The sequence below is a fragment of the Mustela erminea genome, chromosome 13 (assembly GCF_009829155.1).
Source record: "Mustela erminea isolate mMusErm1 chromosome 13, mMusErm1.Pri, whole genome shotgun sequence".
NCBI lineage: Eukaryota > Metazoa > Chordata > Mammalia > Carnivora > Mustelidae > Mustela > Mustela erminea.
The window spans coordinates 39878386-39897696 of NC_045626.1; the positions used below are offsets into that span (position 1 = coordinate 39878386).

Here is a 19311-nt window from a genome sequence, read left to right on the forward strand (position 1 = left end):
TTTAAGCATTCAGTTGTGTTTTCAGTAGTTTATTTGACTGTGAATCAAATTACCTTTCTTAATCCATTCTTCTCCATCTTTTTATTTCCTTCCACATCTTTCTGTTTGCATTTTCTTTATTCTGTTGGAAAATCAGTGCCTGAGTACATGATCACTTTCAAAATTTCAAACAATACAGAAACATGTAGACTAGAATATGGAAGTTTCTTTTGACTTCCTTTGCCATTGGTAGGCTGTTTTTCTGTGTATAATGATGATACCTCTATAGTGACTGACTTTTCCATGTATTTCCATACCTATATAACATTTAAACAGAAGAATATACATACTTGTGATAAATATATTGACAAATTGTTTTCCGGAATATTTCTTTAGGTTTATTATCCTGGCAGTAATATGAGAATGCTAAGTGCTTGTTAAGAGTGGAGTGAAGGTGGCAGAATGATATTTGCTCTTTCTGGAGAATTATACAGTATATTTCAAAAAAATATGAAAATGTTTAAACTCTTATTTAGTCTGTTGGTAATCCTTACTTTTGGAATTTATACAAATAAATCAATTCAAAATACATGAAAATCCATACATTGAAAACAGAGCAGTGTGTTGCAAGGTTATGTTTAATGCAGAGAAATTCAGTGTAGATTTAATGTGAATTAAATTATAACTCAGACTATTTTTTAGTCATTAAAATACATTAACATTTTCATAGTGTTTGCAATAGTGAGAAAATGCATTGTAGGACTGTATGTGCATATACTAATATTGATATAAACCATATATATGAAAAAATACTGAAAGGAAATGAAGAAATGGTAGAGTGGTGGGAATGTGGGCTCCCTGGTTCCCAGGTTCTGATCTTTTAAACTTTTCTGTTTATCTGTATTGTCATACACACACACACACACACACACACACACACACACACACACACACATATGCGTGCGCGCGCGCATGCGCACATGCATGCACAAATGTGAATTTCAAGAAAATTGAATTTCTTCCTTTTTAAGAACTGAATGAAATTTGCTTTATGGAGATGAAAGATGTTTTTCATTAAACTTTATTTGTAACCATGAATTATTTTTCAGTTTAACTAAGGAAGTTTGAATAATGAATTATGTTTTACCCTGTCATAAGCAGCTGAAATTAGAAATTAGAAATTAGAAATTTTTTCTTTTCTTTCTAGATGCCAAACTTGCTAGTAGAGAGAAGGGAAAATTTTGCTTCAAGGCAGTACGATGTAGGGAAAAAGAAGGTAAATTCATTTTATTTTCACACTTTCCTAAGGGTCATTTTATATTTCATGACAATGATATTGATTAGTTTGTTTTCCCCTGTTTTTTAGTTGCCACACAGTTCTCAGAAAAATATATCTTTGCAGATATCATCTTTGGAAATGAACAGGTATGCAAATAAGCACAATAGCATTTGATTTTAAAAGTCACAGTTTTAGAATCTCTCACTATTTTGGCAAAACTATTGCTTTTGTAATCCACAGAATCTTTTGTGGATGAACATGTCAGCTTTGGTCAGATTTACAACTTACCTTTGTGTTCTAAAACAGAGCGGAGATGCTATATGGATTATACCATTTTAATTAGTTATTTAAAACTAACTTCCTTTTGAGAATATCACAGGTAAAAAATATAATCCTTGGGATTAAAAATGAAACCGGATTATACAAGGGAACCTATTTATTAGGGAAAGATTTTGGTGTTTCAAATGGTTCTGACATCCAAATAAAAAATTATGAGGGATTTTAAATATGTTGTCTAGGACTATCACTGTCCCACTTAATTATTTGTAAGAATCACCTAGAGCAGTGGTTTTCAAACTTTTAGAGACTGTGCCTATGAGTCATTTGGGGTTCTTGTTAAAATGCAGATTCTAATTCAGTTGGCCTGGGGTGGGATCTGAGGGTCTGAATTGTAGATGGTGGGGCACCTGGCTCATGCAGTCAGTGAAGCATGTGATTCTTGATCTTGGGGTCATGAATTTCAGCCCACATTGGGCACAGAGTTTACTTAAAAAATACGTATAATAAATTGTTATAAGTTCCTAGGTAATGTTGAAGTTATCAGCCTGTAAGACCCTATTTTTGATCTAGGAAATTTTGTAAAAATAAGGGCTTTGCCTCCCCCACTCTCAAACTGTGGTTCATTACATCTTGGGTGGTTTGGGAATGTGCATTTTCAGCCAGCTCTGGAGATAATCGGAAGAGGTGATCTGGTGATCTGTTTTGAGAAACATTGGACCAAGGGTATAAAATTCCATGTAGTTGTGCCCTGTTATTATTGCTACTGACTCAGTTACTATTTCTTCTTTGTATTTTTTTCTTTGATAATCCTAGACATTCTTACACTTTCGTATTTCTCTTAACATTTGCCTTCATCTCACACATTCTTTGTGGCTGTCTTTTGACTACTTGAAGAAATAGTTATTTAGAAATATCTCAGAGTACCAAAAGCCCAGTAATTTCCAAATGAAGCCACATTGTGCCTCTTGAATGATTGAATTTAGATTTCATGATTTCAGTTGTTTGTTCTGTTCATTTCTTTTTGAAACTTAAAATTGTTAGAGACAAATCAAGGCCCTTAAATTATATTAAGATTGTAATTTTTACTGTATTTGTTGTCAAGTAATTTTGTGTAGTATTGTTGAAGAAAGCAGAAACAAAGACATTTTCCCTATTGATAAATCTGGTTGAGTAAATAGAACTCACCAAGCAATATAGGTGAATGAGAAACCTATTGGAACAATTGTTTACCAGAAAATAGTTCACTCTTAAAGGCAAAAACTTGCATATTTTTATTTAATAATTAACTTGAAACTTAACATTTATACAACATAGCCTATAATGCAGGGAATCATAAGTATAGAGATTTTACTATGAAACAATATTCCGTTAAAGGAAATCCCTGTAGTTCCAATTCCATTTAAAATTTTTTAAAAATTCTTTTTTCATGTTCTCTCCCTTCAAGTATAAAAGCCATATTAAGATATAGCAATTACATTTGCATTCTGTTTTGTTAGATGTTGTCTAATATTCTAAGTATTTGAATGAGATATTTGTTATTTTAGTAGTACAAAGAATATTACTTTTCAGCAATTTATTTTTTATTCATTTTCTTAGAACTATTCATTACCTTCCCTCGATACTTGGACTAATGTCATGGCAGTGTAGTTTAATTATTTTGAGATAGCAATTTTAAGATTCAGGGTAATTTGTACCAAATATTTTAGGTGTTTAACTGTCTCAGTGTGTTTTACAGCCTCCCGGTACTGACACATTGACAAGAAATGATTGAATAAGCCTTTTTTAGTTAATATAGAAATATAGAAAGAAGTTACATTTTGGCAGGGTATATTTAGTTGAAAACATTTATGTAGATAAGTGATTTTTCTCTTAACAGATAATAAGCTCAGCAAGTCCATGTGCAGACTTCTTTTATCGAAGTTTATCTTCTGAATTGAAGAAACCACAAGCCCAGCCATCTGTGCATGCAGAAAAACAGTCAGTAGAGGATGCTGTGAGATTAATTCAGAAGTGCAGTGAGGTGGATTTGAATATTGTCGTATTATGGAAGGTATGTGTTATAAAGTTATTTCAGAAGTCTTGCTTTGTAGATACTTGAGCCTTAAGCTAAAGAACAAATTTATATTTGCATAAAATTTTCAGTTGTAGTATTTATTTTATACCTTTTTTTTTTTTTTTAGCAGTTCCATAATTACTTTTTTAAAAAATTTTTTATGGTGCTATGTTAGTCACCATACAGTAAGTACATCATTAGTTTTTGATGTAGTGTTCCAAGATTCATTGTTTACATATAACACCCAGTGTGCTCCATGTAGTACATGCCCTCCTTAATACCCACCACCAGGCTCACCCATCCCCTCACCCCCATAATGACTTTTTAAATCTTTTTTTTTTTTAAGGTTTTATTTATTTATTTGAGAGAGAGAGAGTGCACATGCACAAGCAGGAGGAAGGGCAGAGGGAGAGGGAGAAGCAGACTCCCCACTGATTGGGGAGCCTGATTTGGGGCTCGATCCCAGGACCTTAAGACCATGACCTGAGCCAAAGGCAGAAGCTTAACATACTGAGCCACCCAGGTGCCACCCCCACCCTATAATGATTTTTTTACTTAGAAAAGAATTCATTCAAATTAGATAACTTCCTTTTTTGTTATTGTTAATTCTTAGTGGTACTGAAAATATTGTAGATATGATAAGCTCCATGACAACAGGTATCATTATTAAACTCCTTATTATGGGCATTTTCAAACACCAAAAAAAGGAAAAATAGAGCTGTGAACATTCAGATACCCATTACTCGGGCTCCATGGTCACTAATATGTTGCTCTTCATTTTTCATCTATTCCATTAGCCCCTCTCCTTTGTTTTCTTTTATTTTTACCTTCCTTTATTTTTTGCTGTAGTATTTTTTTAGATAACATAATATTTTATCTGTAAGTGCTTCCATATTTACTTATAGCAGATGAGGACTCTCTTATTTAACAATAACCCCAGAGTATTTTTATCTCACTCAACTAAATTAACAATAATTCTGAATTATTATCTATTTGTTGGGTTTGCTTTCAGTTTTTCCAGAGTATTTGAAAATATTTTAAGTTTTAAAAATCATATCCAGATAAGATCCACACATGGCAGACCAGATTGAGATGGTTTAGCCATTAGTCTTCCTTGAAGTTACTTACTATAATACAAAGGAGGCTTGTTTTTCACAGTGCACCCTTTTGTATTTTATACATATATTATAAGAATTTGTAATTATATATAAATTATGTTACATGTAATGTGTAATTATGTATTACTTTTTAAAAGACAATTCTACAGTGAAATTAAGGGTCTTGTCCAAGGATAGTTACCTGAACAGTGTGGAAGGGTTTGATTTCCTGGTGTCTGAAACAAGGACTCACGTAGAGATATTCCCATAGTAGATGATCAATACACATATTTTTAAATTGGTTCAGATATTCTGTTCTTTTTAATTATATCATACATTTTCTAATAAATATTTTTTTAAACCAAGCTGGTGTGAGTTTTTTTTCTTTTTCTTTTTGCATGAGTTTCGATAAAACTGCTTAAACAAATTGATACTTTCATTGATTTAGATATTTATTAATTGTTAAAAAGGTATTTATTATTAAAATTATTAAAAATTATTAGGTATTTATTACTAAAAAAAAACATTTTTAGCTTGAAATTAAATGTTCTTAAAGCTTAGAAATCAAGAAGCTTCTATTTTCAGGCTCAGCGATACTGCTCCTTAATGTAAACGAACCCCTCATTAAATGTATACTAGATCCTTGGAATATGTGGCTGCACTCCCCAGATTTCTGCCATGTAACAATTGGTAATATTTCCGAGGCAAGATTTTGAGTAATGTATCTGTACTCCACAGTTACTTTGGCTGGGGGGAAAAACAGCCCTGAATAGCAGCCTACTACTACAATTATTGCTGAAGACATGAAGAAGAATGCTAAGATTATGTTGCTCCTTGGCCAGAAAATGAAAGTTTGAATAGAATAAAGAATAAGATATTAAATTGGTAGTGACTAGTATCTAAGATAGGGTTATCAAATCTCATTTGAGAAAGTGGTAGATTTTCTTTAGTGAGGTCTCTAGATAATGCAAAAATGACACACTACATGAAAGGAAACTTAAAAAGTCATTTAAGTTGTGGAGTAGGAAACAGGAAGCATGGTTGTCTTTCAATAAAATAGGATGTAGAAGAAAAATGGAGAGGTCAGACAATATTTTTATGAAAAGTAACTGGAAAAGGGGTACAGAACAATTCCCGACCAGTCTTAACAAAATATAAAGGTTTGTATTAAAAAGTTAAGCAGAGAGGAGAAGGCATTAGAGAATTCGACAAGGCTTTGGGTGATTTTTGTTCAATTCCATGAGATCACTGGAAAAAACAGGATATGTCTCAGACCTTACCCTTTAGTATTCATCCTCTCCACTAAAGGCCTACCCCAGCAGGTGTTTAACTCCAGCATTGCTGTGCTGTGTGTTAATGTGCACTGAGCAGGTCCCAGGCTGTCGTGTGTCTTCATGCAGCACTATTCCAAGTATGGTCTGCGAGTGGCAAAACTAGCCATGATTAAATAAGTACACAAATTGAAAATATGAAATGAAAACTTTTAAAACTTCTATAGCATTTTGCCTGAGAGATTTTGTCTGTTGAATCTGATAGTAAAAAAAATTGAGCTTGTCAAAAAGTTTTTAAGCCTTTGCATTTGCATAATGTGATGATAACAGTATATCAAAGCCATATACATATAACATTTTCTCTGGGACAGAAGCATTCAAGACAGTGATGAGTTATATGCTGGGCCCAGTGTTTTGATATAGATGAAATCAAACTTTTTTTTTTTTTTTAAATGTATGTACTTACGTTTAAGATATCCAAGGGTGTGATGTTTCCACTTAGAAGATTTATGACTGTACTCACTGATTTTGTTCTACTAGGTGATAAACCCTGAAGCATTTCAGAAGCAAGACTGAGAAAAAATGTTTTGCCTATATATTGGCAGTCCAGTAACAAAAAGGCTTGTGTTCTAGCACTGTTTTTTAGACTAATTTAAGAGCTCTCTTAGAAAAAATTTAAAAACATCTTAAGATGTATCCCTTACATATTGAGGCCAACTGTGTTACATTGAGGCAAAACAGATTTTGATAGATTCTTTATTGATTGACTATACAAAAGTAGAAATTCTGACACAGCCATGGTGTTGATAATGGTTAAGTAGCTATAATATTTCTACCTTCTATCAAATACTGCATTCATTCCTTTTGAGGTTACTGCCAAGAAAGTTAACATTTTTGTGCTTTGTATGTTTAGGCTTATGTAGTGGAAGATAGTAAGCAGCTTATTTTGGAAGGTCAGCATCATGTTATTCTTCACACTATAGGAAAAGAAGCCTTTTCATGTCCTCAGAAACAGGTAATAAGAGTTTTCTTTGGGTCATCTTGTGAATTGTGGAGTTTTTTGTTTGGTTGGTTTTTGGGTTTTTGAAGGGGTCTGGTTTGATCAGGCTTTTATATTGAGATTTGAGTGGTGGGGTTGGTGGCAGAACACTAAAAAGGAGAATTGGGCATAAATTAAAATTTATTAGCATCTTGTAAGAGTATTAAGATGCACTTGTGATCTTGAGGTTTCTAATAAATATTCTGTATTGAATCTAGAATTCATAGTTGCAAAAAGATAATTTGCTTGAGAAGAAGGGAAACATGCTGATACTACTGCAGAACTCCAGGGAGGGCAAAACATAAATGTAAAGGATGCCCCGAGGAGTGGTGCAGCAGCTGGTAATAGTGTTTAATACAGTGATTTCTGATTTCTCATGAGATACTATTTCATTTTACCAAAAAGTTCTCATAGTATATATGAACAAACTTTAAGCACATCCAGTAATTTGAACAGTGACCTCATATTGTATTTATGAGTTTTGGATCTCAATTTCAAGCTTTCTCATTATTTTGAAAACTTTTATTTTGAAATAATTTTCAAACTTGCAGGAAGGCTGCAAGAGTAGTATAAAGGACTCTTCTGCTTTTCACTGCGGTTCATCAGTGGTTAGCATTTTACCTTCTTGGCTTTATCATTTTTTCTCTATTTACGTACACACTGATTTTTCTTTTTCTTAATCATCCCCAAGTAATTACTCCCAAGTAAATTGCAGACATCCTTCTTTACCCCTGTTTACTTCACTGAGTATTCTGAAAAATAAGGATAATTCTTACATAATCACAGACACTATTATTAAATTCAGGAAGTTTGCACTCATATGTAGTCCATATTCAGATATCATATATATGCTTGACAATTTTTTTTTCCTACCCATGATCCAGTGCAGGATCATGTATTAACATTTACTTATCATATCTCTTTAGTCTCCTTTAATCTGGGACAGTTTCTGAGCCTTGATCTGTCATTTTGTCATTGACGTTTTGAAGAGCATGGGCTATTTATTTTAATATTAGAATAATGACTTTTTGAGTTTTTCTTGTGTTTCCTCATGATTAGATTAAGATTATACATTTTTGGGCAGGAATACTACAGAATTGATGTTATGTCCTTGTCAGTGTATTATATCAAAAAGCGCCTGCTATTAATTTGTTTCGTTATCAGTGATGGATCATTTGATGAAGGTGGTATCCCCATATTTTTCTGCAGTATAGTTACTGTTTTTCCTTTCCTTTTCTAATAAGTAATTTGTGGGGAGATAATTTGGACCTTTGTAAATGTCTGGTTTCCTATCAAACGTAGGTCCACTAGTTTTAGCATCCATTGGCAGTTCTCCAACTTGAATCAGTTTTTACTTCAGTGGTTACAAATGGTAATATGACATTAGTTTTAATGAAGATATAAAATTTAACCCCAAATCTATTTCTTAAATAAAAAATTATTTCTTCACCTTTGATTAATACAGAAGTCTCAAGTTTTAGTCATATATGTATGTTACATAACTTATGATAATTTGTAACATCTTAAACATTGGCAGAGTTAGCATTTAGAAAATGAAAAAGTGATTTCTATAAAATGTATTCTTGTTATATTGTCATTTTATATACCATGAATGGCATGTCATTTCTCTGTATTTCACCTTTGAAATATTTTTTATTCTCTTTATATGATTAACTGAGCTTGGGAGATAAAGCAGTTTCATAATACTGTGAATAATAAATTTGGAGCCCAAAGACTTTCAGATTGATGACCAAATTACTTACATAACTTACTACTCACTTATAAGACAAAGATAATAGTTCTTTACTCCTTGCCTGTCTTGTGGTGGAACTGTCATAAGGTATGAATCAGATCCTTACTGTCAGATTACTGGACAAATATTTATCATTGGTTGTGAAAATACTTTTTGCTACTTTTAAGCTGGGAGAGGGGGAAACTTTTAAATATTCTCTCAGTAAATTAGCTCAGGTCTTTGATATTCTTCTGTGGCCATTGTTCATGTGTTTTTCACTGCTAAGTGGTATATGGAAATTTATTTAGTATAGTTTAGAAGTCTCAAACAGCAGCTTATTTTTTTATGTTTAGAATATTTTAAACAAGAATGCATTTTTTAAACATTCTATTAAAGTGTAAGATAAATACAGAATAGTTGAATAGCTCTGAATTTCACAAATCAGAGAACACTCCAGTATAACCAGAACCCAGATCAAGAAATAGAACATAACTAGTTCCCCAGAAGTTCTGCTTTTCTTCTTTTCTTTCTTCCAAAGTAAACGTTTAGTTACTTTTCTCTGACTTCTGAATCAAAAGCAAATTTAGTTCTTGCTTTTACAGCTGTATACATCAGAAATCAGCAAACTTTTTCTGTCAGTAGCCAGATGATAATATTTTAGGCTATGCTGGCCAGAAGGTCTTTGTCTTAATTACTCATCTCTGTTGTTGGAGTCCAAAAGCAACCATAGACAGTATATAAACAAATGGATATAAAACTTTCTTTACGAAAACAAGAAGCAGGCTGGATTTGGCCTGTGGGCTATAGGTAGCCAATCCCTAGTGCAGGTCAAAAATCCCAAGAAGGCTAGCAGGAAATTAAAAATCAAAATTTTCCTGGATGGTAAAGAAAAATGGAGAAAAAAAGCTTAAAAAAGATAATAATAGTAGAAAGGGGGCGATATTCTCTGTTTTCATTTAGGTGATAATGATACTGAAATGTTTATGGTGTGCCTGACACTGGCTATATTGAGACTTTTACATGCACGTTAACTTTCAGTTATTACAGATGAAGTGCTATAATCTATAAAACATAGCAATCTATTTTCAAAAGGAAGTTTTAAGGCAATTTTAGTTCTTCAGCAATTAAAGCAAGTACTATACAATTCAGTGTCTGTGGCTTAAGTACTAAGTAATAAGGAATTTTACCAAATGAGAACGACAACAGATTTTGAAATTATGAACCCCTTTTTACAAGTAAGGAACTTCAGTCTTAAAGTAGTGAATACCTTATCCAAGATCACAGAGCTAATACATAAAGTTGCCAGAACTCAAATCTAACTACACATAATAAATAGGGAATGAATAAATGACTCTGATCCTAGATTCTTTATTCCAAGTTCTGTCACAGATGATTCTGTTAGTGTAAATAAGAGCAGAAAAAAGTATTGTTCGTGCTTTCCTTTATCTCAACTGGTTTTAACTTCTTTTGTTTGTATATGTTATATTTTAACAAGACAGTGTTTTTATTATCAAATATATTTTTTTCTTTTCTCAGGAGCCACCAGAAATGGAACTATTAAAATTTTTCAGGCCAGAAAACACTACAGTTCCTTTAAGACCATCAGTAGAGCAGCTTTCTAATCTCATTAAAACAAGTCTTCACTATCCAGAATCATTTAATCATCCATTTCATCAAAAAAGGTCTGAGGTTTATTTTAAAATTTTTCTGCAGTGCCCGTGTGCACACACACGTTCACACTTATTTAACAAGGGCATTAACCCCAGTATTGAAGAAGAAATTCAGAATAATACTGAGTCTATGGAAATTGCTCTTAAATAATTTACCCTTTACTATGATTACTGTATGTTGCAGCTGTGGTTAAAGGTGGATATTGCCTTCGACACCTCAGTTGCTGAATGTTTCCTCTAGGTGAGCAGGTTTATCAGTAAGTCAAAACCAAGAAAAAGTATTTTATCATTTTGGTTTTGTTTTAGATACAAATTAAATGTAAGAAATGACTAGAGTATAGACTTGTCAAACAGTTCAAATTTAGACAACATTACTAAGATTTATTAAGTGCTAAGTGCTAAACTTCTTGGAGAATCATGTTCAGTTGACCCTTGAACAATGTAGTTCAAACTTTGTAGGTCTACTTGTACATGATCTTTTTTGATAAATACAGTGTTGTAAATGTATTTTCTCTTAAGGATTTTCTTACGTTTTCCTTTCTCCAGCTCACTTTATCATAAAAATATATAATTCACATCATAGCAAATATGTGTTAATCGACAGTTTATGTTATTGGTAAGGCTTTGAGTCAGGAGTAGGCTATTAGAAATTTCTGGGTAGTCAGAAGGTGTACACAGATTTTTGACTGTGTGGAGGTCGGCATCCCTAACCCCTGGGTTCTTCAAGGGGCATCTGTATTTGCAGTCTTGGTAAGTAGCTTGATTATGTAAACTTAAGGTTCTAAAAACAAGAAGTCCTAAGTCAGATGACACTTCAAAAAGCTGCTAGTTTGGAGGTATAAGAAAAGATGAAGAGATGTCTATTAGAACAAGACTTTTAAGTGATAATTGAAGGTATGAATTTTGGATAAGGGTGGGGATGGTGTGGGATAGAACAAAAAGAGAACAGTGACCTGCAGAACAATGACATCTGAGAGAAAAGCTGAAGAAAAAGGAATCCACAAAGAAGACGAGTTAAGAAGTAATTAGGAAGAAAAGACCAATGAGGAGAAAGTTCTCACTCAAAAGCTGAGTGAGAACAGTTCAAGGAAAGAAAAATGGTTTAACTGTTTAAAATGCTGCAGAAATGTCAAGTAGTGAATGGATGAAAAAGTGATTTATTGGATATGACAATGAAGAGGTTATTAGTGGTTTTTTAGAAGAATGTGACTATATAATGGGAATGGAATCAGGGTATAATAGATTGAGGAGGGATTGGGAGGTAAGTAAGTGTATTCTACTAGTGTGGACCACACAGGAAGCAGGGCTATGAACAGGGGTCTGGGAATAGCCACTCAATATTGTTTTCTTAATAGTAAGATATGGTTATGTTTATGGTCTTAAAGGAAATGATGGGATACAGGGAGAATAACAGAATCCTTAATAGATGGAAAGATATACCAAAGAATGAGGGGATTAGCTCTGAACTGCAGAAGGGACTTCCATACTATTGAAACAAGGAGAGAAGAAATTAGGGAGAAAATTTTAACAGTTCACACATGATGGAGTGCTTCCATTTTAGGGAGTATTTCTAGGAGCAAGGTTAGCTACTCAAAGTAATGTAAGTGATAAGAGAATAAAGGAAAGAACATTTTTGAGAAGTGAAATTTATTTAGGGTAACTTCTGAGAATAGTGAGCAGAAGCTGGCTAAGGACACACAGATAGCTGGGCAAAATTAAGACCGTGACAGCATTAACATCGGACATATTTAAAAAGTAACTTAAATGGTGTTAACCACTTTTAAACCCTTTCTTTGTTAAGGTTAACACACAGATAAGTGTTCAAAAACAACATGTATGGCTATGGTGATTTTTTTTTTCCCCACAAGGTTAACACCAAAATAACCACTTCTATTGAGGAAATGGAATATTGCTAGCATCATAGAAGCCCTCTGTGTATTCCCTCCCAGTTTCTATCCCATGTGCCCCCAATATTGGTAATCACTTTCTCTTTATAATTTTTCCAACCAAATATAAAACTATATTTTGATTTGCTTAGGGCATTTTTGAACTTCTTACATAAATGGAATTATGGAGCATTTTCTTTTTATGTCTGGCTTCTTTCATTTAATAATATGTTAGTAGGGAGGGAGGTTGGGAGAAGGGGGTGGGATTATGGACATTGGGGAGGGTATGTGCTTTGGTGAGTGCTGTGAAGTGTGTAAACCTGGTGATTCACAGACCTGTACCCCTGGGGATAAAAATATATGTTTATAAAAAATAAAAAATTAAAAATTAAAAAAAAAAGTAAAAAAAATATAATATGTTAGTAATTGTCAACTATTGCATGAAGCAATAAAATTTTCATTGCCTTATGAATGTTTGAACATGCCGTAACAATTTATCTATTTATCTACTCTACTATTGATGGACTTTTGGATTATTTCCCTATTTGAGCTATTTTGGATTCGGCTGTGAATAATCTTGTGTAAAATCTCCTGATACACGTGTGCTTGCCTTTTTTTGCGGGGGGGGGCATACTTATCTAGGAATTCTTCCAAAATAGTTCAACCAACTTGCACATCTCACTAGCAGTATGTGGGAATTCCCTTTGCTCCATACCTTTACCAACACTGTTGCCAGATTTTTAAAAATTTTAGCCATTTTAAGTTACTTATAAAATCCTTCTTGTTCAGGTCTTAATGTTGCTCTAAAGTGCAGCCATAGTTGAGAAAAAAATTTTTATTTTTTATCTCTGTTGAATTTGTCTTGACTTCATGAACTTTCATGAGCAGTTTTGATTCCCTGATGTTTCATTTTAACCATTGTTCTACTTTGTCTCTTGTTCATTGGACCCATCCTGCTTCACGTACTTCTTAAATATCTTAGATTCCACAGTGCTTCTTTTTTAACCTTAGCGGTTAAAACCCTGGCTGCACTTTAGAGGCAAGGGCATTTAGTAGTTTTCCACATGATTCTATTGGGGTTAAAAAGAATCATAGAAGCTAGACAGTGCAGGCAAGTATGTGGAGCAGGACAGGTTTGATCATCACTTCACCTCCCATTCATCTTACATGCCTGTGAGGAAGGGGCATACCACCTAGATGATCAAGCTAAAGTAGAGTAATGGATTAAAAATAAAACATCAGAGTTAAGTAATAACTGTGTGGAAGTATGTGAAAACAAGACAGGTTAGAAAAGGATAAAAAGTGCAGTTTTTTCCAACCCGGGCTGCACATTAGAATTACCTGGGGAATTTTTAGAAAATCCCAGTGCTCAATGCCAGCTCAGTCAGAATCTCTGGCAGTGGAACCCAGGCATCTTATTTTCTTAAAGTCCGTATCAGTCATTGTTGCCACAGTAATGCTTCATAACAAACCTTTCCAGAATTGGATAGCCTGCAAGGCATTCTTACACTCATGGATCTGCGGGTCAACTACTATTTGGCTTGAAGCTCATCTTTAAGCTGTGGGTTGGTTGGGTTCATGTCTGTACTATATATATTTTGGGTTTAGTCCAAATGGGCAGCAGTTCCTTGGATATATTCTTCTCCTGGCATTTCTTGAGTACAAATGTGAACCATATTGTGAGAGCGCATTTAAGGCTTCTGTTTGTATCAAAGACATTAATATTCCATTGGCCAGTTAGCTTCACCTTCACAATCAACGAGGAGGAACCACAGTCCCCCAGTGGGAAGGGTGAGGGAGTGAATACCTGCTAAACAGTAGTTACGCCACAGTAACTGAAGTTGAGAAACACGGAAATAGAGTGCCAAAGTCATTGGTCATCACTTTGACACTAAGAATAGAAGTCTAAGTGAGTGAGAGAGCTGGAGAGATGGGAGATAGTTGTTAGAGAGTGGAGTGACAGAGTATTATTTCAGAGGTGGCTATTTTAGGTGGCTAAAAATAATCACAGCATGGCCTTGGAAGGTAGATGGCTGAGTTTTGAATATGCTAACTTGGAGAAGATGTTGAATGAGTGGTCTACTTAGACGATAAAGTTGTCCACATGATGACAAGACTTGGGATTAAAAAGAGGAAAGCAAATTCATGCTGAAGCTTTTAATAATTGAAGCCAAGAGCTGATACAGAAGAGAAGCCTAGAGCAGTGTTTCTCATCTAGGTGGTACGCTCCTGCTTCACAGACGCATGACATGAATGTGAAGTGAAGCAGTGTTTCCCTCAAATACTTCAAAATATTCATCCTTTCCTCTTCCCCCAAAGAATCTGCTGTGCTGAGTTACTGTTGGCTGGTTTTAGTATGTCAGTATGAGGACATAAAAAATGAAAAACCGTGGAGAAGTTTATGACCAAAAAATGGGTGTTTTGACAGAAGAGATAGGAGGAAGAAATCATCAGGAAGTGGCACTGAGAACTACGTTAATGATACGTTCTGACCAGAGATGTGGGGATGGTGGACGAACAGCATCTGTTGTCAAGAGGGCTATAGAGGAAGCTGTGGATTCAGCCAAATTTCAGTTAAAGTAAGATACAGAAGCATAAAAAGAAGAGATTGAGGACCTGGAGGAGTATGCTTCATGTAATACAGACCTGTGGGATGGAATGGGACAGTAGGAGGTTTGATGACAGCAGTAGTATACAGACTGGACAGGAATAAGAATATGAGGAAGACAGTGTGACCAGAGATGATAAAGATGTGAACCATACTGGGTTTAGCTGCCATAGCTTTCAGAGTAAGAAGTTGTGTTAGGTGGTGTTTGTGGAGTTTTTGAACACGTGCTAGGCATTATTCTCCGCACTTAGCATGTTTGATCTTACCTAATCACCATAATGAGCCCAAGAAGTAGGTGCAGTTATTGTTCCTAGTTTACACTTGAAAAAACTGAGATACAGAATTGTTGAGCTAATATTTAAACTGTAGTCTAACTGTAGAACCCATGGCTTTAGTAATGCTAAATCTGGTGGGGCGGGGATAGTTGTCAGCAGTTTAGTTTCTAGGTACTGTGTGTGGCTCATCAGATTAGCTCTTTTAAAAGTCTGTCGAATAAAGTGATTTTTAAAAATGTGGTTTCAGACCAGCAGCCTCAACATTATCTGGGAACTTGTTAAAATGCCAAGTCCTTGAGCCACACCCCAGACCTGCCGAACCAAAACTGGGAATGGGGCCCTTAGTCTTTTTTGTCTTTTTTTTCTTTTTTTAACACGCCCACCAGCTGATTCTGGTCCATGTTCAGGTGGGAAGCACAGGTCAGATATGAGACACAGTCCATGTGAAGAATGGCTTACATCAGGGTGCTAATTCAGAGGCTGTTGTAGTAAACAACAGCCTTGAACTTGTAAGGAAAAGAAAATCAGGTGAAGTAACTAGCTTTCAGAGTTGTATGGGAGAAAGAATTGATGGGAATTTGTGAAGAATAAAAGAAAATTGGAAGTGGGGATAGTGAGGCAGTAGCTCCCATTCCCAGTTAAGAAGTATGTATTATGATCCCTAAGATTTGCTGGGATAGATTGGGGGTGCTATCCACTGAAACAGTGAGTGGAGGAAGAGAAGGAATTAAGATAATGACTTTGGTTTGGGGCTAGGAAATATCCAGATGTTCACATTCCTAGAGACATTTAGATAAGGCATAGAGAATTTGACATTTGAGGATCAAATGGGAACAGAATGCCAGAAGTTCCTAAGGTTTTGCTTTGTGTTATAAATTAAGCAATTGGATTTAACTTAAGGAGGTACTTCAGACTGGAAGCCTACTCAGCAGTCTTTATTGCCCTCCTTTCCTTGTGAGAAGTTTGTGGGAGAGGTAAGGGCACAGCACCAGCACAACTGAAGGATATGCTTTTTTTGAAATTATCTGAGCTTTTTGATTGAGGGAAGTCTGTTATTTGCAGTATTGTTTGGAAAATATTTCTCAAAAGAGGTTATAAAATTTCTGAAAGCATTAAATACACTCAGAATTTTAAAGTTATTTTGCATGAACTTATAAGGTTGCTATATTTCATTTTTTTACTATATTCTTTATAAAGTATTAATAATAGTGTGTAACCAGGCCTCATTTATGCCTAGGTTATATGTTCATTTATTATGCTCTTGATTTTAAATTTATACCAGTCTGTTTATATGTCCTCTTCTGTCACTGTCTCTTCTATGCTTAATAAGGCTTTAGTAGTTTATTAATTATAAAGCAATGTCAGAAACTGGATTACCTGTAAATGTGTCCACTTAAAAAGGATTTCCTCATAATTGGTTGTATAGAAATAATTTTCACATTCTGCAAAACATGGTGGCTTTTATTTAGATTTGGTAGAAAAGCAAATGTCAGTCAAGGCCAAGTTCTCAAGATAAAGTAATTTTCAAGAAACCTAAAACAGGATTAGTTGTTGGTATTTTCATGATTTACTTTTTTTCTTCACTGCTCTTTCCTAGTTGAGATTATTTATAAACTTTTGTCTTTCATTTTGAGAAGTAACCACTGAGACACACTTTGGTTATTTTTTAAGAGTTGCTCTAATAAATGGAAACAAAATGGTTTTGTGGATTTATATATTCTGATACTTAGCATTCAGGTATTTTAGGAATACGTTTTCCTTCTTATTTACACAAATAATGTGTCTTGATTGATTTTGGAACTCAGTTTTTTGCCTTACTTGAATCTAAATGTTTTTAAGGAGCTTTTTCGGTATTTGTGTTATTTCCAAGAATGTTTATTTAAAAAAGAAAATGCACAGCTTAATGTATCTATTTTCCTTCCACAGCCTTTGTTTAGTACCAGTCACCCTTTTACTGTCCAACTGTTCTAAGGCTGATGTTGATGTAATAGTTGATCTTCGGCATAAAACAACAAGGTAATGATTAGGTAAAGGATTGTCTCAGCATTACAATAGTGACAGGAATACAGGCAATTTCCAAAAGAAGCAAATTGTTTTATCAGAGACAAAAATTTTTATGAAAGCTGTTGGTGATAAAGAACTCTAAAATTGAAAATCAGCAAGTTTGCAATGGAAGTTTTTTTAAGAAGTTTCTTTTTGGAATTATGAACTAATACTTAACAAAAAAAATACGGGGTGGTCCATATTCCCATATCTGATATCTCAAGGCCTAGACGTTTTTTGGACTTCAAAAATTTTTGGATTTTTAGAAAAATAATGTGAAATGTATATAGACTATTACTGTATAAAACCCCAAATAGGATCTGGGGCAGCTCTCCGGAATCCAGACGTGTTCTGTGTATGATTGATTATGTGTGTCAAAAATTAACTAATGCCTTATTGGTAGATACTGGGTTGCTTTCCATTTTTCAGCATTATAAACAGTTTCAGTATTATTAGCATTCCCATATACAAACTATTTTTAGTTATGAATAACCAGTTGGTTAAAAGATGAGGTTTGAAATCAGATTCCATCATTTACTAGCTGCTGTTGTGAGCATTAACTGAGATAACATTTGTGCCTGGAACATAGTAAGGGTTAACAAATGTTGGTTATTATAGCAACAGTAATACTACCTATTGCCATTATTGTCATTATTAATAAAGAGTTGGCTTCATGAAATAGTTTCTAGAAGTAGAGTCTCTAGAAAGGGTTGTGTTACTGGGACTTTGGGAAAAATTTTATAAAGAAACCCCTCCAACTTACCACCATTTTTTCCCCCCCCACGTAGTCCAGAAGCATTGGAAATCCATGGATCATTTACCTGGCTTGGACAAACACAATACAAACTTCAGCTTAAAAGCCAGGAGATTCACAGTTTGCAGCTGAAAGCATGCTTTGTGCATACAGGTGTTTATAACCTTGGAACGCCTAGGGTATTTGCCAAGTTATCGGACCAAGTTACAGTGTTTGAAACAAGTCAGCAAAACTCCATGCCTGCCCTGATCATCATTAATAATGTGTGACAACGTGCACATTTGTACTGAAATCCACAAGAATCAGTTTGATCTTACTGAATGGGTTTTAACAGCAGTATTTGAAATACCTAACTTGTTATGGAGGTTGGTTTCGGATCGCTGCAAAATACTTTCGGCTTGTCAATGTGTTGATGATGCAAAGCACGCTGGACTGAGAATCTTACTTATATTCTTTTTTTGTATTTCTTTGAACCCTGGTAATAATTTACATGCTCATAATACAGAGTTTCAACATTTCCACGCACCTTATTAAGCCCTGTCTTAAAAATCAGTGTCTAAGTCTGCTGTTACAACTTACTGATGGTATATGAATATTACCAGATGATTCCGAGGAAGGAAAGGCCTTGTTGGCAATACTCCTGTTAAGCCATTAGTCTGTAAATTCCAGCTTTACTGTGAAGTTCTGTAGAGTGTTAAATACAAGTTTTCCTGTCTTGCTTCACACAATTCTCTAAAATCAGTTTTGACCTTTGGTTATAGAGTCTTCATAATTCAGTATTTGGTGGTTCCTATGGCTTATACATAACTTTGTAAAAAGAAAAAAATTTTTTCTGATGCTTTGAATATAGTTTTGAAAGGAGTTTGACTTTTTTTCCCTTCATTCATCTCAGCATAGGGTGCACTATTTCACAATATGAAAATTTTTTGTCATTTAAATTATCATATTCTTTATTATGTAACTTTAACAATTGAGTTGATCTGTTTAAAATATAAATCTACTCAAGTTAATTAAAAATAAGCTTTTCAGAAATGTATTATATTTATAACAAATGTAAATAGAATAAAGACATGCTATTCACTGTATAGATTTATTAGAATTATTTAATTCAAAGGACTTAACATAATCTTTATTTAAAATGAATGCCAACCACAAACCATAAGTGACTTTTAATCTCACAAAACAAACTGAGGGTTGCTGGGGGGAGGGGGTTTGGGAGAAGGGGGTGGGATTATGGACATTGGGGAGGGTATGTGCTTTGGTGAGTGCTGTGAAGTGTGTAAACCTGGTGATTCACAGACCTGTACCCCTGGGGATAGAGTATTATGCCTCCATCAGAAAGGATG

The 19311-nt window shown here is 34.2% G+C and overlaps 1 protein-coding gene across 5 annotated transcripts in view; it reads left to right on the plus strand.

Annotated features, from left to right (window-relative positions):
• Positions 1-19050, plus strand: part of TRAPPC8 (trafficking protein particle complex 8) — a 75522-nt gene extending 56472 nt beyond the window's left edge. For 4 of the 5 annotated variants that reach the window (XM_032309362.1, XM_032309360.1, XM_032309361.1 and 1 more), the window contains exons 23-29: positions 1187-1255; positions 1346-1404; positions 3414-3587; positions 6872-6973; positions 10266-10411; positions 17095-17184; positions 18000-19050. In XM_032309362.1, coding sequence (XP_032165253.1) covers positions 1187-1255; positions 1346-1404; positions 3414-3587; positions 6872-6973; positions 10266-10411; positions 17095-17184; positions 18000-18234 — 875 coding nt within the window. In that variant the 3' untranslated portion in view covers positions 18235-19050. Of the gene's footprint in view, positions 1-1186; positions 1256-1345; positions 1405-3413; positions 3588-6871; positions 6974-7215; positions 8838-10265; positions 10412-17094; positions 17185-17999 lie in introns of those variants that run through there. The other variant, XR_004277889.1, reaches the window with a different exon arrangement.
• Positions 19051-19311: the final 261 nt, after the last annotated feature.